General features: G+C 40.1%; 1 protein-coding gene across 5 annotated transcripts in view; it reads right to left on the minus strand.

Moving 5' to 3' along the window:
- The window catches only part of PAK1 (p21 (RAC1) activated kinase 1), a 187730-nt gene that overhangs the window by 33006 nt on the left and 134725 nt on the right, over positions 1–19999 (minus strand). For all 5 annotated transcript variants that reach the window (XM_074304143.1, XM_074304144.1, XM_074304146.1 and 2 more), the window contains exons 5-8: positions 13865–13902; positions 7453–7569; positions 2061–2238; positions 815–878 (exon numbers count right to left, since the gene is read on the minus strand). In XM_074304143.1, coding sequence (XP_074160244.1) covers positions 815–878; positions 2061–2238; positions 7453–7569; positions 13865–13902 — 397 coding nt within the window. The remainder of the gene's footprint in view (positions 1–814; positions 879–2060; positions 2239–7452; positions 7570–13864; positions 13903–19999) is intronic.

Raw genomic sequence — 19999 nt, forward strand, 5'->3', positions numbered from 1 at the left:
ATAAAAAGAAACCAAGAGTTAATGAGTAGATGGCCTACCCAAGTGGACATAGCTAGTAATATATATTTCAGGATCAGGGCTCCTTCTCAGGTATTCTGAATCAAGCCCAGCCTCCTTCCAGCCAGTGCAGCTGCCGGCCTAATGCCAATAAAGGACTATTTCTTTCTATCTCTGGAGGAATGCTGGGCATCTTTTTAGGATCTATGCAGCTTTGATATTCTAGGATTCTGCCACTCTCTCTTCAATGGGCTCCAGCTGGAGGCCTCCCATCCCCACACACAGTGTCTGCATTCAGATGGGACAGTTGACAATGAGAAAAAGAGCTACAATTTGGGTGGTTGGTTTGACACTCACAGACTAAATGATTCTCACTTCCTATAAGGGTATATTTAGTAAGTATGGCCATCTAATGACAACCCCTCACATTAAGCATAATTACTTCCAGGGATAGAAGAAGGGGATGGAGGAAGAGGATCAGAACAGAGGGAAATAAATTTGTTCAGCCAGAGAGATACATGCATCCAACCAACTCACTCAGCAAACTATTTCTCCAGGGAAAGGGATGCTGGACAGGAGATCCAAACATCAGATATAATTGGCTTTTCTGACCCCTAGAGCCTCCTCCAGCTCTGAGAAGCTATGATTTGATTGCCCTCTCCTTAGAAGACTCCCATTCTGGGCTTCCCATTCATACCAGACACAGCTTCTTCAAAGAGGTAACCTTTTAGAAGTCTGGTTTAGGGTTTAGAAATACACAAATTATCCTCTAAATCAATCCTCCAAGGGGGAAAAAATAGAAAAAGCTGCTACTAACCCTTGTCCAATCTTCTCAAACCGAGTGTACTTCTTCTTGGGGTCACCCACACTCACAATGCTTCCTGTGACAGAGACAGAAATGAAGAAACATTGGTCCTTCCAACCCCATCAAATACAAAGTACATGACATTCCTTCCTGTAGGAAACTTTTCCCAGTCTCCCCAACTACCAATGCCTTCCCCTGGCAGACTGTTAAATTTATTCTGCATATATCTTATATAGATCTAGCTACTGACATGTTGGTTGTATTCCCCCATTAAAATGTATGCTCCTTAAAGACAGAGTCTATTTTTAAAATTTTTTCTTGTCTCCCCGGTGCCTAGCACATAATTAATGAAAGCTTGTTGCCTGGCTAAGTCATTTCTACCCTGATGACCCCATATACAGCATCAAGTTCATTTCAGGGCTCCAAATTAACAGACACCCATGCTTCTACCTTCCTTTCCTATCCCACTGCCACTTTAGAATATATGATTAAGCACCTTAAAAAGCATCAGGCATCTATCTTATCTAAGCTTAATGTATTGACCCCTTTAAGACCCTTCTGCAGCTAGCCCCTTTAATTTGCAAGACCTCCCCTGGAGGAAAAAGGCCACCCACAATGCCCTACCCAGGAACTACCAGTCTCAGGTCTGAACTGACTATTCCCATTAATGTAGGAACAGATTGTTATATTTACAGAAGCCTAGGGGGAAAAGGGGGAAATTCACAGCTCTGTTGCTTTCTAAATAAAGCAGAATGAGGCCCACAGAAGTGATTTTTTTCTAGTTTCTCACTTGAGTTTCCTTCAGATCATCTATGCCGCTGCCAAACTGGACCACTCTAGAATACAAGTATGTTGTGACCACAGTCCACCATTCTCATCCTGCCCTCAACACATCTCTGTTCAGCTTCTCCCCACTCCCCACTCTTCTTTAAAGATATTTTCTCCTCTCCCTTGGAAGCCCAGCTTCCATGTTACCTCCTCCCTAAAGCCTTCACCATATCACATTTGTCTAAAAGACTTGTATGAATTATATGCAGGCATGTGTATCATAGTAATAACTAAAATTTATATAGGGTTTTAAAGCTTATAAAGTACTTTTTTATAAAGCAGTCTACACATACATGACCTCATCTGATTCTTACACAACTCTGTGGAGTAGGTGATATTATTAGTCCCATTTTAGAGACGAGGGCCACTAGCCAAGAGCATTTAGGCTAGGAAGTATCTGTATCTTCCTGCTTTTGTGACCAGCACTTACTTAATTTCTCCAAGATCTCTTCATCTGACATTTTGGGTTTCTTCTTCTGCTTCTCGGCATTTCGGGTCAGGGTGTCTGGAGGAGTAGTGTTGTTGTTCTCGGTGGGAGAGATTGGAGATGTGGCCACATCTCGAGTCGGAGTGACGGGAATGGGGTCAATCACGGACCGTGTGTACACCTGGATGGATGGCAGAGAAACAAGAAAGGAGTCAGCCTTCCTGAGCAATGAGAGAGAATGGGGGATGGTATTTAGACCCAAGATCTTGTCTGGGGGTGAGGGAACAAGGTAGAGTTAACTCCAATAAACTCAACTGTAGTGTCCCCTTCTAGAGGTCCCAAAATGGGGTGTCAAAATGTACCGTCCAGACTAGCTCTCCAGACTATCCTCCTCTCTGGAGAATCTCAGGACCAGCCTGAGTCCTGGCTCTTAGTGAAGGAGTGAAGGAAGCAGGAGACTCACGAGGATGGTCAAAGATGGAGTGTCCTTATTTCAAGTCCTCTCAGCCCTTAAATACCTCGGTATGATTACATCATTACAGCACACTAAATATGTGCCAACTAGAGAACCATTATATCATCACATCACACTGAGCAAGTGCTAACTATTGAAGTTCTTCCTCTGACTTTGTCTCCCCCATTTCGGGATAGGAAAGGAATCTGGTGTAGCCATTTTTCTGAGGGGACTGCCCTACCCATCAAGTAAAGCTGGAAGAGAGGGACAGGGTTCACAGGCCCTGTTCCCCATATCTCTTAAATACAGCTAGGTTTAGGCCTACCTGTATGATACAAGTACCTTCTATTCACATTTATAAATTAAGTGATGGATATTAATACCATAATTCAAACAGGCAGCATTTCTATAGGTCTTACTATATGCCAAGTATTCTACTAAATGCTTTATAATCATTATCTCATTTGATCCTCACAACAACCCTCAGAAATAGAAACTATTATTATAATCCCTTTTTTACAGATGAGGAAATGAAAGCAAACAGATTAATTGATTTGCCTAGGGTCACAAAACTTGTAAATGTATGAGGTTAAATGTAAACTCAGGTTTTCCTGACTCCAAATCTAGCTTTCTATACATTGGGCAACCCAGCTGCCATATATGAACTCTGAGGTCCCCACCAGTTTGAACATTGTATTATTATGTTGTAATGTCCCGGCTAGCTTTCTGCAGGTCCTCTGGAAGGGCCTTGGTCTCAGCAGGATAGACACCAACGAGAATGGACAAGAATAGAGTCCCAAGTCTTTATTGTCTCTTACTCAGTCTATCTGTCATAGTCTGACCCAGTCTCCTCCTGTAGTCTGCCAGTCTGACTTCTGTCTGACTTCCTATCCTAGTTCTTATATATCCTATTACAATTACATCATTACAGTGTACTGAATTTGTATGAACTAGAGAACTATTACATCACCATGTTAAGTACTAAGTATATGTAAACTAGATAACCCATCAATTTCTCTGAGTTAAAACCTTCTTTCAAGTATACTTCTCCAGAGTTCTGGCTCTCCACATTATATAACTAATCTTTCTTTCTGTGTGTCTAAGACACAGTGCTGGACCCAGAATCAGAAAGAACAAGATCACAATGGAGACAGAATACAAATAGAATGAATGGATATCTTAAATTTGTTTTTCTGAAAGTGCCCCAGCAATGTCCTCTTTTGGCTACTCTTAGGGGCAAAAAAAATTAGATGCTACATGAGCTTCCTCTAGAAAGTCCCATTGGCTTGGGAGTTAAAAGGACTGAATTTAGGCCCCATTCTTATTTATCACTATGTGACATTAAGCAAGTCACAGATCCCTTAAATCACACATTTATTTCTAAATGGCCTACAAAGTTTGCTAGACATGTCTCCTCATAGTAACACATGAATTAAGCAGTACAAGGAAACTAATTAACTTTCCTGTCTATCCACTGTGTCACCAAGCTGACAGGTGAAACCTGTAGTATCTGAAAGTATTGTGGCTATATATACCATTGTTCTGGGATGAGGATAAAGAGTTAGTCACTTGCTAACTGATGGTAACTTTCAACCAGAATAATTGACTCTGTGGCAGTCCTACTCTTTTTCCATGTCCATCAAGGCACTAAATTCCTATGACACCTTTGCAACTGTAGGGCTACCTTCCTGCAATCAGTTTCCTTCAGAGCAAAACAAAAGATATCACTCCCTAAGAGACCTTCCCCTAATTTTTTGCCTCCCCACCTTCCCCAATTACAAACACTTTCTCCCTTTTAAAATTACTCTGTGTTACTAGGAAATGATTAGTGTCCATGTTCTATCTCCAGCTCCACTCCCGACCAAGAGAATATAAAGTTCCATGAAGGGGAAGGACTGTTTCATTTTCTGCCTCTGAATGTCCACAGTGTCTTGCATACAGTAGGTGCTAATTCAATGACTTGAATAAGCAAACCGTTGGCTCACAGATACCACTCCTTTTTTGCTATTTTCTCAGGTCTGCCAATCTTCAGGTGATAGCAGTCTAAGCAACAGAATGCTGGAGCTGAAAAGACCTGAAAGATCATCTAATTCAACCCCCTCACTTTACAGAGGAAGCTTTTAATTAACACAAAATAACATGGAATTAACTTCTTTTTTGGCAGCCCACACTTTGATGTCAGAGCCAAAAGAGCTCGTGTGAGCCGAGACCTAGCAACTCCCCCACAGCTAAGGAGATGACAGTCTCTCTCCTCCACCCTGGTCAATCTATGCTGGTGATCCAGCTCTGGGGCCACATTATCCAGAGTCATACATACAATACATACAATAAGCCAATGGCAATGCCAAGCCTGAGCTCCCCAAATCTCCTCCACAACCAAAGCCATTGCAATATTTATGAATGGGACTATTTGCTGGCTTGTTCTTTCTCCTCCTCTGGAGTCTGTTTCTTCTGCTCTTAGATTGCTGCTTTAGAAGTTTCCATGTTTTTAATAGGTATAGTCAGGAAGGAAGAAGGCATGTTATTTTTCCATTTCTCATTTTCTCAGGAGTCCACATCACACCCCTTAACATAAAATTTAAGGCTCAGACATCCCCAAGACATTTGTGCAATGCAGAGACCCTGAATTTCTGTGATTCTACACTGAAACAAGGAGAAAGTCACTTACCAAGGTCATGCCATGAGTTAATGGCAGAGCCAAGTCTAGACATCAGGTCTCCTTGGCTGCCAGGACAGTGAAACCAGGGTAACCACATCTCAAAGCCCCATGGGTCTAAAAAAGGAAGGCTGACAGGGAGGCTGCTGATATCCAGCACATGAAGAGTTTCATGGTGGATAAGAGCTACTGTAGTTAAAAATCCTCAAGGGTACCATTCATCACACTCCTTAGTTTCATATGCTGTGTGCTGCTAATTTCAAGCAAATTTTGCAGAACTGCGATTATTGACTTCCCAAGAGATGATGAGAGTGACCCATTTCGACCTAGAACTAAATAATGTTGACTGTACTTAAGGTAACACTGGTGGAAGGGAGGCTAGGGAACACGGGAGGGGGCAGGGAAGGTATATATGAGAAGAAGCTCTCCTGTTTTATCTCCTACCACTCCACTACAATATTCTCCCCACAGCAGCCAGGCTCAAGTCCGTGATCATTGGATGTGGAAGAGGCCTAAAAGATCCTCTAAAGCCATTTTTTTTGGACATTTACAGTTAAGGTCAATATGGCATCCTCAAAAGACTACATAGGTTAATAAGTGACATAGATAAGGATTTGAATGCTCATCTTCAGACAACAATAATAAGGATGATAACAATATTACTAAAACTAAGTTATTTGTATATACAAGTAAAAAATAGCATGTTAAGGTTTGCAAGGCACTTTTATTTATGTTACTTCATTTGTTCCTCATGACAACCCTAGGAGGTGGGTGCCTTTACTATCCCTACTTTATTGAGGAAACTAGATTTGAGAGAGAATAAGCAACTTCAGCTAGTAAATGTATAAGGCAAGATTCTACTTCAGTATTCTGGACTTCAAATCCAGTACCCTAAACTCCAGCTACTTAGGAAGCCTGTACTTAAAAACAAAACAAGAAAACTCTGGCTTCAATTTCCCCATCTGTAAAATGGTGCTGATACTAACAGCACCTCTTCCCTTTAATACATCCTAATTTGTCTTGTGATACATTTTGTTATTATTGTGTATCTTCTTGGTAAAGCATAATAGGGGCTTTGGGAACAAGGAATACAAAGTAATTTCTCTTTTTTGTCTCTCTTAGGGCTAAATACATCTTACACTCAGCAGGTATTCAACAAAGGCTTCTTAAAAGTTGATTGAAATTGCTGGTGATTCTCTATGGGCAGCTAGTCAGCACAGTGAATAGAGCAATAGACATGGAAAAGGGAGGACCTGAATTTCAATCCGGCCTCAAATATTTATTAGCTGTGTGAAGTGATTTAATCTCTGTTTGTCTCAGTTTCCTCCAATATAAAAATGGGAATTACAATAGCACTTACCTTCCAAGTGAGGATCAAATGAGATAATAAAAATCTTTAGCACAATGCCTGACACGTACTAAGTGCTATATGGCTATTACTATTATTACTGTTTTTTTTCTTTTCTATGATGATAACAAAGATAATGATGTTAGGGCAGCTAGGTGGCGCAGTGGATAGAGCACCAGCCTTGAATTCAGGAGGACCGGAGTTCAAATCTGATCTCAGACACTTAACATTTCCTAGCTGTATGACCCTGGGCAAGTCACTCAACCCCAGCCTCAGGAAAAAAAAAAGAAAAAAAAAAAAAGATGATGTTGACATTAATGATTGCTTCAGAGATGGGTGGAAATAATAGATAACATTTCTCTAGTGTTTGTTTTTTAACAAAATGTAACTTTGTGAGAAAGATAATATAAGCATTATTTCCATTTTACAGATAAAGAAACTGAGAGACATTGGAGTACAAGCACTGATTAAATCTATTTTTCACTCAACTTCAAAGAATTTTCACTGTAGGGAAAGAAATAAGGGTTATTATACGGTTATATTATAACCTTATTATAAGGGTATATTATTATATTTTTTAAGGGTTATTGTAAGGATTAGAAAAAGGGATAAAACCTGAGATTTCACTGATGCAGAGCACTCAGATCCCTCTACCAATGTATCATCTCAACAACCTTCTAAAAGGTGTCTAAACACAGAAAGGCTAAGTGACTTCAGGATGCCTAGGCCCAATATGTGTCAGGACTTGACTTCACAGGTTCCTCATTTTGAAGCCACTATGCCACAAAGTGGAAGTGGAATAAACTACAACAGTCCAACCACGTCTCACTGTATGGGCCTTTGGAAGCTTAAGGGGACCAGTCTCCTTCCTCCAAGATTTTACTTCCATCCATTCACTGCCTACCAAAGGACTGGGTTCAAACCCCCAAGGACTCACAGATTTTGTGTGCTCTGGCCGAGGTGCTATCACTGGAGGGGGAGCAGCATCATCCTCATCATCTTCATCCTCTGAGACTGGAGGGACCGCAGGTGTCTCGGACACACTCTTCACATTCTAAGTAAGAAGCAAATAAAAGTTTGGTTCCACTTAGTTGGAATCTCCTACCTCCTGCAGACCTCATCATACTCACATACTCAGAAATGGTCAAGCCCTAAAGCCTGAACTTTCTCCCTCACAGGATTATCTGCCCCATGCTAAGGTTCCCACATTTGGGGGTAGATTTGGGTCAGCAATCTCATCTCACTGATAATTTGCCTCCTTGTTTCAAAAGGCAAGATGGCTACAAGGCAAGGTAAAAATCACAAGCTTTCACAGCTGAAAAAGGACTCAGGGGGAAATAGTCTCTCCCACACTCTCTTCCACAATATCACCAACAAACTGCCCCTTGAAAGCTTCCACTGAGCTGCCTCTCACTACCTGCCAAAGCAGGTAGTTTTCAGACAGATTTCTCACTGGGAAATTTTCCTCCCATTGAGCCAAAACCTGTCTCTCTGAACCTTTCAGCCATTGCTTCTAGTTCTAGGCCATGCAAAACAAGGAGCATCCTTGTTCCACATGGCAGACTGAAATACATTCCAATTCCTTCAAGCAATCCTGCAAATGTGGCCTGATCATGGGCAAAGGACATCAAAACCGACACCTTGCTGGTTCCCAACACTTTGATTAACACAGACTATGATAACTTTGGTTTGCTAGCTGCTCCCCATGTTTCTCCTTATACCTCATTTCCCAAAATATACTCTATGATCCAGTGGCACTGGTCTCCTGGCTGTTTCCCAAATAAGACCCTCCATTTGACACTGGGCATTTCCCCTGGGGTGCCTCTCATGTTGTCTCTCCTCATCTCTGCTTACTGGTTTCCTTCAAATCCAAGCTAAAATAACCTCTATAGAAAACCTTTCCTGATCCCATTCTAGTGCCTTCCCTCAATTAGTTTCTATTTAACCTATATTTAGCTTGTTTGTATATAGTTGTTTGCAGGTTGTCTTCCCTATTAGACAGTGAGCTCCTTGAGAAAAGAAACTGTTTTTACTTTTTTTTTTTTAATATCTACAATGCTTAGCACAATGTGACACATAATGGTGCTTAATTGGTGTTTGTTGATTGACTGTGATATACTGCTAATTCCCAATAAGCTTGCAGTCCACTAAAATCTCCTACATCTTTTGTTTTTTTTCCACAAAAATCTGGCCATGCTGATGTAATAGGATTCTTTGGTCCCCTGATTTTTGGGGATGATCTTCTGTTCTGGCAGTGAGTTTGGAAATGCTAAATCTTTTGGTTTTGGCATCTGTCTCAGGAGGAAACTCCTAGGCCCAGTCTGATTCTAATAGAGTACTTCTCAGTTCTTTGCTGACTGATAATCTGGTAAGTGATAATCAGATTTCGGAGACCACCCTTAATTCATCTGGAGATTACTCCCTAGCCTTATCTTTGGGTCAGAGAATCAACATACCAATGATAGACTCCTCAGCCTTGGACCATAGAAAGCTGGATAAAGCTGTTTTTTGTCTTTCAGCTCTTTGCTATTCCAATCTGGAATCTAGCCCACTGCATTCCCAATGTCAATAAACCCTTCTGCCACTTAACTTGGAGACTTGCAATACCGACCTGGGGACCCCCAAATGCTAAAGTCTTCAGATAGAAAGCAGGCACTTCTTTCCCTGAGATTCTGCTTCTCATTTGCAGAGCCATGAATGGAAGAGGTAAGCTAAAAAATACATTAGAAGGAACTGACAGGGTCATCCTAGAGGTGAGAACCAAGGGAAAACCAGGCACATCCTGTGGGCACCCCAGAATCTACCACCTGAAATTCTAGAGGATCTTGAAACCTGGGAGGCTGGCCAGATGACATCCACAAATGATTCTCAGGAAGTGTGGGAGAGGGGAATTGCATTTTAAGATACCAATATGGCAGCTCAGGAAGATCATTAATACTTTCTCAGGTATAAATAGGACAGCTAGAATAAATGACCTTTTAGATCTCTTCCAGCTCTAAATCCCATGCTCCTGCCCAACTGTTTTGCTTCTGTATTTGCTATCAAATTAACAAGCATTTATTGTATACCAAGCACTGAATGAAGCATTGGAAATACAATCATAAGCTTAAAGAACGAAAAGAATAAAAAGGATTAACTGAGAAGTACATGTCAATACAGAAACAAGTTCTTGATTGGAATAATCATCTGAATTCATATTTTTCCTCTTTGACTTACAATCTATGTGACCTTCATCTATCACATACAGGACAAGTCACTGAAACTGCCTAGAACTGTTTCCTCATCTGACTATGGGCTCTTTAAAACTCCTTTCTAGCTCTAAATCAATGAGCTGATGAACTGAAGGGAGGTGGGCAAAGAGCAGTAAGCTGTCAGTCACCAGACCTAGCCTTGAGCCCAAGTCCCACACCTGGGGCTTGGAGGCCCAACCTCAGACCACACCTTGGCCAGAGATCAGCTGATGACTATCTACACAGGCCAGGCAAGATGCCCAAACTCAGGACATTGCGCCACTGCAATCCCTCAGGGGATCTGCCTCCTTAACAAGACATTGCACCCTTCTCAGACATTTCATCACTTTGTGGTGAGGAGGAAGGGGTAGCAACTAGTGGAAACAAGAATGATCAGAACTGGAAGGGGACCATGGGAGGACTTAGCAACAGAAAGAAAAGAGAGGATACATTTTGCAGGAGAGTGATTTAATATACAATTCCTTCCCCTCTTGCCCCCCCAAAACCTGTTTTTTGAGTTCTCCAAAAAGAAAGATCTAGTTCTAAGTGAAACTGGCTTATGTAGTGTGGTCTACAGGAGAAAAGTTAAGGATAAATAAGGAAAAAAACAGAAGTAATAGTCTTTTACTTTTATCCCTAGAGCTTGAATGCAATAAGCATTTAATAAATGCTTTTTTATTCATTCATAAATGTTAACATTCATATAATGCTTTAAGGTTTACAAAATCCTACTTACATACATCTATGTACACATACCCACACATGTAAATATGTGTCTACTTGTATATATGTACACACAAGTATCTATGTGCATGTATATGGTGTATATATATATGTATGTATGTATATATATATACACACAGAAATACACCCAAGTATAACTTTCTTGGATTTATAAAAATGTTGCTGACCTAATTTGGTTAAAGGAACTTTTTAATCCTCGAGTTCTCTTCTCAGATCACTCACTTTCCCCCAGAGATGCAAGGTGATGTTATGAAGAGCATTATGGATTTAGAGGGAGGTCTAAATTCTGCCTAAGCTACTTCCTCATTGCATGACCTGGCCTTCCTCTGGCCTCAGTTTCCTTTTCTGTATTAAGGGTATTAGATCTGAGTGAGATCAGAGCCACTCAGACTCGCAAGGAGAACAAGTCACATTTCTCATTCAATCTCAGGGCTCAGCCTTAGAGAACAAAAATCCAAAAATCGGATCAGTGTTGACATTCCTATTGTCACAAGAGTCCTGGCATACATACTCCTGGGAACTACCTAGGGCAAAGTCCCTTTCCCCAGGAACCACTCCCTTTACAATAAGTTTTACTGATAGTTTTGTGGATATTTTGATAAGTGCTGCTTATGGTTCTAGAACATAAACTCCTTGAGAGCAAGATCTGTCTCATTTTTGCATTTTTATTCTCATTTTCTGGCACACAGTGGGATTGATTGTTTGATTGATCCATTCCAGCACTGATAGACTATGTTTAAGGAAAACTCAATGATCTTAAGAGGATAAGGACTTCCCCACAATAGACAAATGCCAAAATAAGCAAAGAGTGCAGCCCTAGGTGTATTCACACCAATATTAGACAAGTCTTCGTCAAGAAAGCGATGCTATATGGTTTTTCCTTTTCATTTTGATTTTTCTTTCCATAACATATACATATATTACTTATATTAGATTGCTTGCTGGCTTGGGGAATGGGCAGGGAAGCAAGGGAGGGAGAATAAAATTTGGAACTCAAAATCTTACAAAAGTGAATTGAAAATTACATATAACTGAAAAAAATTAAATACTATTAAGTGGGGGGGAAAAAGGGCAGGGACCGAAAGCCATGTTACAGAGAGGATTTTTGCATACAGGATCATGTGGACCAATTATCTTCCTAGGTCCTTAACTTGGAGATCCCAGGATTCCACACATACCCTGCAGAAAGGATCTGATTTTATCTGAAAGGTTTCCTATTTACTCTCCCTGCGAAACTAGAGACTAGCACAAAGGTACCAAATGGACTTGAGTCAGAAGAAGACATCACACTCAGCATAAGAATGCATCTTCCCATCTTACAGAAGGTCTCATTGCATGAAAGAAGAAATCATGTGGCCTAGGTTACATCCCAAATCCACTATTTCTCAGACATGAGACTAAAGACTTAAGACAAGATTATGAGATTCAGAGTTTAAAGGGCTCCAAAGTTTTCCTTTCAGGTGAGAAAAATGAGGCCTATGGGAGAGTTAAAGACTAACCCAACATCAAATGAATAACGGGGCCTGAATATGAATCCAGATCTGCTGACTCCAAATTATCTTTTCACTAGAATATACTACATCTCCAGGATTTAATTTTCACATATGTAAAATAGGGATTATAATCCCTGCCATATATTATACATGATAAGATCTATTTAGATTTATATACTATGTCCTTAATAATTGCTGGTTGAATGAATCAATGAAATAACACATATGCAAGGACTTGGTAAAGTATAAAGTTTTGTACAAACATAGTGGGGATAATATAGTGCTTTGGAATTTTTAAAGAGCTATATAAATGTCACTTATTATTATGAATTTTTTTTCCTTAGGCAGTTAGTTGGCATGTTAGGTGGAGCTCTGGGCCTAGAGTCAGAAAATTGTTGTCTGATTTTTGCTATCTGACTCTTTATAACCCCATTTGGGTTTTGTTTGTTTTCTGGGAGACAATTGGGGTTAAGCGACTTGCCCAGGGTAACACACTGTCTAAGGCTGAATTTGAACTCAGGTTCTTCTGATTTCACAACCAGTGCTTTATTCACTGCATCATCTACTTTCTCATATTTGAGGTTTTCTTAGCAAAAATACTGAAGTTGTTTGCCATTTCTTTCTCCAGCTCATTTTATAGAAGAGGAAATGGAGGCAAATAGAATGAAGTGACTTATCCAGGATCACACAGCTACCAAGTGTCTGAAACCAGATCTGAACTCATGAAAATGAGTCTTTCTTACTTAGGTCTGGCACATCTAAGTTAATGAGAGCTGAGTTCAAATCCTCCCTCCCTGGGTGACCCTGACTGGACTAGTCATTCAACCTTTCTCTGCCTTAGTTTCTTCATCTATAAAATGAGAATCATAATAACACTGATCCTCCCAGGGTTATTGTGAGGAGCAAATGAGATAATATTTGTAAAGTGCTTAGCATACTTCCTTGAACATAATAGTCATTTATTAAATATTTTTGTTCTATTCCCCCTTTTCCTTTCCCTTCAAAAATGAAAAGAGAAAGAAGAAGAAAGAGGAAAAGGAAGAAGAGAAGAAAGAGGAAGGAAAACCGACAGAAAGAGAAAGAAAGAAAGAAAGGAAGGAAGGAAGGAAGAAAGAAAGAGAGATAGAGAGAGAGAAGGAAAAGAGGGAAAGAGAAAAAGAGAGAAGGGAGAGACAGAGGAAGAATGACATTCAGGAATATGCTACCAAAAGGTCAAAGGAATGGCCTTGGCACAATATGACTTGTAGAGCCTCCCTGTTTTATTAGTTTCTAAAGTGCTCCCAGTGCAGGATTTTGCTGAGTTGGTACCATCCTATCTGCCATATGGCACTAACCTCAGGCCCCTTTATCCTAAACACATGGCAAGGCTACCTATTTTCAAAGTCACAGAAAGTCAGAGATAAAAAATAGACTTGGAACAAAAAATATCAGCACCAGATGAAGGCTTAATATGAATAAATTACAAGAACTCTAAAGGACCTTGGAACATAATGTTAGAACTGGAATAGCCTTTAGAACATGAAATTAGGACTCAAAGGAACTTCCAAAATGGAAGTGACCATAGAAACCATGTAATCCAACCCTCTTAGTTTAGAGATAGGTAAACAATAGGACACAGAACAAGAAAGGAGCTTTCATATTAAGTTAATGACAGACAAGATTAGAACCCAGTTTTCCAGCTGTCTAATCAATGCTTTATAAACTAACCCTGCCTCTACCCACAACCTTCAGTGCTCTTATCTCCCTTAGTTCTAATCTAAACTCTGACATATTCTCTACTAGTCCATAACCATCCATCAGTTTAAAGAGGCCAGAGCCTTCATGCATTAATGGCCACCATGCCTTATACTTATTAGTCTCAAAGTGGAAAATAAAGGCTTACCAAAGTATTGGATGAATTGTAATCTTCTGTCGATTTATCTGTAAGAGAAGAAAGTCAATAAAAGACTTAAACATCATTAGACAACCAGTAAGAATCATGTATTAATAAATTTGGCCAAATGGGCCAATTAAATGAAAGAAAATAATAATGATAACTTACATATGCATAATGCTTTAAGTTTACAACTTATTTTCTTTACAATACTCATATAAGTTTTCATTGTTTGTCCTTTTCCTTGAAGAAAACTATAATATCAGGAAGGTGATGTTATGCTATGCAAGTAAATAGGATTTAAGTGAGGTGGGCTATGCAAAGTCACCAGCTTTACCTTCTCCAGAGCCATAAGGATCCAGTGGTAAGATATAGATCATAATGACTAGAGATGGCTCTGAATGCCATGTAAGTGTAAGGGTGAAGCCAAAATCACTATTGATTTAACTCATGCATTTATCAGTTCAGAACATGGCTCAATTTTTCACTGGGTGTAAACAAAATCTGGAATCCTGGATGATATAGGAAATCTGTTTACATTAGCTGATGTACTAAATTACACTCTCTGGGACTTGTATAAAACCATCCAGCTAAGTGAAATCAGAGATTCAAGCAAGCAGTAAACCAGGAAAGAGTCCTAACAGCACAGTCAAAACAAGTAATGGCAGTTTCTCTATCTGGGGCAAATAACACACTGGGATGCAGAATTAAAGCTCACAAAAAGACCTAAGGGGGGGGGGGGAACTACACCATGCCTAAGAGGAACTTCATCTCCCATCAAGGATGATAAGGGGAAAAACCCTCAAAAAGGGAAGAAAAGGACTTTGAGGACCTCTGAATTATTTTATGTTCTTGAACCCCAAGTTTTGATTGTATGGATGAGATAATGTTTCACAGACTTCTAAGGGGATGTTTCCTCTTAATCATTCCTAATCTACAACACAAGTAAATACTCCTTTTTAATATGGATTCTGAGTAATTTACATCAACTGATAACATTAGAAAGGGAAACGGAAACACACCACTAGGAACTCAACTCATGAGCTCTGTGGTTCAGTAATTTTTCAGTGAAGGCTGACTCTTCATGACATCATCTGGGGTTTTCCTGGCAGAGATACTGGAGTGGATTGTCATTTCCTTCTTTGGCTCATTTTGCAAATGAGGAAACTGAGACAAACAGGGTTAAGTGACTTACCCAGAATCACACAGCTAATAAAGAGTCTGAGGCTGGATTTGAACTCAAGATGAGTCTAATTCCAAGTCCGGCACTCTGAGCACTATGGTGCCACCTTGCTGCCTTACCTGAGTTTTAGATACCATCCAATAACCAACTTCCAATTCCTTGGGGATGCCAGCTAGAGCTCTTGGTGGCCAGGTCTGGAACCCAACTTGCCCATGTGTACAGAGGATGGTAGAGTAAATCCAGAGGTTGTTTACAAAATTACCCAAAGTCCTAAAGCTAGTATGTTAGTCCCTGGATTCTAATTCAATTGTCTTGATTCTAATATTCTTCCAGTATAGCACAGTGCCAAAGACCTCTTGGTCCCAGAAGACCGTTTCCATCACCCTCTGGCTTATCTTGAAATGAGCCATCGGAATCCTGGGAATATTAGACCTCAATGAGCCAGGAGAGCTTTTTGGGTCAAAAATAAAATAACCTCATAAGGAAAGAGTGACAGAACAAGGACATGAGCTGCTGCTGGTGTTAGGATGATAGTCTGTCCTGCCTCCCCAAGCCTTCAGAAATAAGTCGTGACCCAGTCTGACTGTCCCCTCTCAGAACCAATCTCTCCATGTCTGTCTTCTCGCCCTCAGGGACAGAAGGGTTGGAGCTTACAAAGTGCATTATTCTAAGATTGGAACAGGACCATTTATCATGTCCCATCCAATTACAGCCAAAGAACAGTATCACTTCTCTCCCCAAGACTCTGAACTTATACAGCCCAACACGTCATCTTTTAATCAGTATTTCAGTACTACCTCTGGCACTTATTAATTCTATTACTTCAATCATTTTTCTTCTGTGTGCCTCAGTTTCCATACTTGCAAAATGGGGATAATACTTGAATGTAAAAGAAAGAACACTAGATTTGGAGTCTAAAGAGCTGGATTTGAATCCAGGTTCTAACTACTTGGTTGACCTTGGAATGACCATTTCCTGATTGTTTCTGCACCTCAGTTGTTTCAACTATAAAAGAAAAAAATTGGACCAATGAACTTTCCAGTCCCAATTCCTCCGATCCTATGAAATTGTGCTGCCAAGTTTCCTCTTGTGAAGAAAGTACTTTGTAAGTTTAATAGCACTGTAGAAACATAAGGTGGTATCATCATCATCATCACCATGACACTCTCTTCCAAGAAGGACTCGTTATGTAATCAAGATGATTAAGTTTAGGAGCAGGGCAATCTAAGGTAAAGAACCTGAGACTAGTTGCCAAGAGCAGCATGGTGGAATATAGAGTCAGGAAGAACTGGATTCCAACATCACCTCTGACACTTACCAGTTGTGTGACTAGAAATAAGACATTTAAACTTCAAGAGGTTCAGTTTCCTCATCTGTATCAAGGTGAATAATTGTATCTACCTCCCTTGGTTGTTATGAGAATCAAATGAACTAAGTTATGCAACGTGCTTCAGCAAGTTGTGAAATGCTACAGTAAATACTTATGATGATGGACCTGTATCTGCTACTTATTATTATAGACCTTGCTCTGCTGACCAACCATGTGACTTTGGGCAAATTAGCTCCCTGAACTTCAATTTCCTAATTGGTAAAATGAGGACAAAAATCTTGCCTGACAAATTCATAGGGTTGTTTTAAGGATACAATTAATCGCTCAATCAAATGAGAATAACAGATGGGAATGCAATGAACAAATGTCAGGGATTGTTATTCCCACTGCGGTAGGAAGGAGGGGTAGCAAGAACATGATACAGCCAAAAAAAGCCTGGACATTTAGGAATCGGGGATCTGGGTTTCAGTCTTTATCCTGCAAAACCACTCCTTTTCAATAATGTAGAATCCCAGACACTGAACAGCTAGGAGTTATTTAGAGAATGAAGATACCTGGGTCCTAATCCAAACTATACCATTTTATCACCGACTTTAACTGTCATCCTCTCTGGCCCTCAGTTTTTTCTTCTGTAAGATGATAAGGAGTTGGATTTAAAAAAAAAAAAAATTTAAACTTCCAAAGTCCCTTCCAGTTTTAACCCTTTTGTCATGAACTGATTAATACAAATACCAGCATAGAGTAATTAGAAAGCAGGAAGTCTAAACTAAATATTTGACCAACTCTAGTACCTTCCTCATTCATAAGTTAAACCTACAGGACCCCAGAGCCCCAATTCCTTTCATAAGAAAAATTCAACTTCAACCTACTTCTTCCCCACAATGAAGCAAGAATCCACAAAGCAATAGAATACATCAATACAAAAGATAATTTGGTCCATTATTTTTTCAAATCATATCCTTCTGTGGTCAACATTACCTCATGGAACACACTTCTACATTTGCATTCACTACACAGAATACACAACTGAACCACTCTAGGACAATGGGCCAGCCTACAAAGCAGCCCAGAGTTAAACTCTCCCTATATGGATCAGCAGCCTCAGGGTAGGAAAGAAGCAGCTGCCCTCCCAGGAGCTCTTCACTGCCTCCCTCCTGCTCAACTGTTCCACTCCGGGATTATGGTGACACCAGGATTGGCCAAGCATGCCCTTGACAACCAGGGCCTGCTGAGCAAGGGCTGAGGGTCCTAGGGGTATCTTCAAGTCAACAGGAGCTGCTGATGGTTCCATCATCCCAGCTTTCACTTTCCAGCTGCCAAATCTCTTTTCTTTGAGCCTCAGTTTCATTATCAACAAACACTAACAACTTTGCACTAACAACCTTGTGAGGGAAGTGCTTTATTAGACCTTCAAATTCTTTAGAAATGAGTTATCCTACCATCTGTGCATTTCTCTTTGACCTGGAAGAAACTGAACCAGCCCTGCTCACCACAGGAGAATGTCATTAGGCATGGACTCCCAATCATATTTATCAAAACCCAGCCAGTTTGCCATAATAATTGTCCCTGTAGCAATAGTCTATTTAAGGCTGGATCCCCCCCCCCAAAAAAAAAAAGATGCTGGCATCTCAAAGGCACCTTACAGGGAAAAGAACAAACTCTACTCAGAAAGAGGAATCCCCAAAGAGAAACTTAATGATCTCTGAAGTCTTTTCCAGCTCTAATCCACCATGGCTCTCTGATAAAAATCTTAGAAGAAATATTAGAAATGAGGACTAAGTTTAAAGTCCAACCTCTCCTTATGATCTGTATGACTGTGCAAATCATTTAACCACTCTGTGCCTCAGTTTTGCCTCAGTTTCCTTCTCTTGTACAGGTACACAGATAACTGACCTGTCTAACTCATTTGGAGTATCAAATAGTAATAATTCCTCACTGAACAAAGTGCTTTATGTAAGCTCCATACATCAACCCACTAACTCCCCTGATCTCTTGTCTTGGGAAGCATGATATGGTTATTCATAGTTTACAAATGAGAAAACTGGGAGTCAGAAAGCACTGCCTGGGGTCAAACATTAAGTAGAAGAGCTGGGACTCAAATCCCTATCTTCCAAATCCTGACTTAAGGTTTTTTCTACCACAATGCACTATCTCCCTCTGTTCTCCTATCCCCAAAAGAACAAAGTATTTGAAGGCACTTGAAACATGCATAAAAAGTCCTACAACTACTACGTATGAGCATTGTCCATCTGCTCTCTCTTGTTAGCATATTTCCTCCTGTGATTAAGCACACAAGAAACTTTGCTTATAAGTCATATTTATGGGAAATCTGTTAAGCCCTTCAGAATGCAAATTCAAGTTTTATTTAAAAGTAAATTATTCTAGCTCTAAAATTCTAAGATTAGATCCTGCTAATACTAACTCACTGGGTAAGCTGGGCCAAGCCACCCCAATCACGGATTCCTCAGCTGTAAAATGAAGGGATTAGATAACATGATGTCTAAAATCTTTTTAATTGTATAAAATCTCAGGTCACTTTGATGCCTCACTGAGTTGTGAAGGTGACCCTGGTTTCTCAAAAGCTAAACAGTGTACTGAGCTCTGCAAGCCTTGCCTACCAAGCCAAGAAGTCTTACCAATAAAAAACAAAATAAAACAATGTGTGTGTCCATCATTCCTAGACAATCTTAAACCCAGGGAGGTTCAGCACCACAGCATGTACCCCCAATGGATGTCCTTGGGAACACAACAGTGCATAGAGACCATCTAACAGTGGCAAGGGTTAAGCTGGGCTCCTTGGACTTCTTTTCCTATTTCTTGATAACTATATTTCAATATCATTAATTTCCTTTCTCCTATATATATATTTTTTTTTTGCACATTTAAAAACATTACTCTGAGAAGGGATCCATAGGTTTAAAGATACTAAAGGGATGTATGAAAAAAGAAATAAAGGATAAGAACTCTTAGGCTAAAAGTATGGATGGACTATAATCTGTCTCAGTAGCAGAAGGATCCATGATGATGAAATCACACATGCTTAAAATAATGAGTATATAGGGATTAGGGAACTAGACTTCCTGGCGAAGAAGCCCAGTGGACAGTCCTAAACAATGAATAAGCATTTATTTAGCATCTGAGAAGTACCAGGTACTGCATTAGAAAAATATATAAAAATAGATAGATCTAAATGTATGGAGATTGAGAGATACAGAGGTAAATGTGCGTGAGTGTGACAAATATGAGTTTGCCTACAGAAAATAAACTATATGAATTTATTGTGAAGAAGAGTGGTATTTCTAATGTCCATTGCTTTAGGGACATCTTTGGCAGCTGAGTGGAGAATGGACTGGAGAAAGGAGAAGGAAGAGGGCAGATTTAAGGCAGGGAAAGGTAAAAGAGATTCTTTCAATGGTCCAGGTAAAGTCCTTCCTTACTGCCCCTCCAACCTGTCTTTTTCCCTTCTGCCTCAGAGGATGAGGTGGTCCCTCCCTCCTCTCTGTTAAAAGCTATGCCCTCCAACTGGCCCCTGATCTCACCTCTTCCTAAGAGGAAGTCTGGACACATAGCTCAAAGTCCACTTCTTCTTACCCATAACATTTCCCTCTCTCTTATGGCTCCTTGCCTTCTA

Source organism: Sminthopsis crassicaudata, chromosome 3 (genome assembly GCF_048593235.1).
Source record: "Sminthopsis crassicaudata isolate SCR6 chromosome 3, ASM4859323v1, whole genome shotgun sequence".
In the NCBI taxonomy this organism is placed as follows: Eukaryota; Metazoa; Chordata; class Mammalia; order Dasyuromorphia; family Dasyuridae; genus Sminthopsis; species Sminthopsis crassicaudata.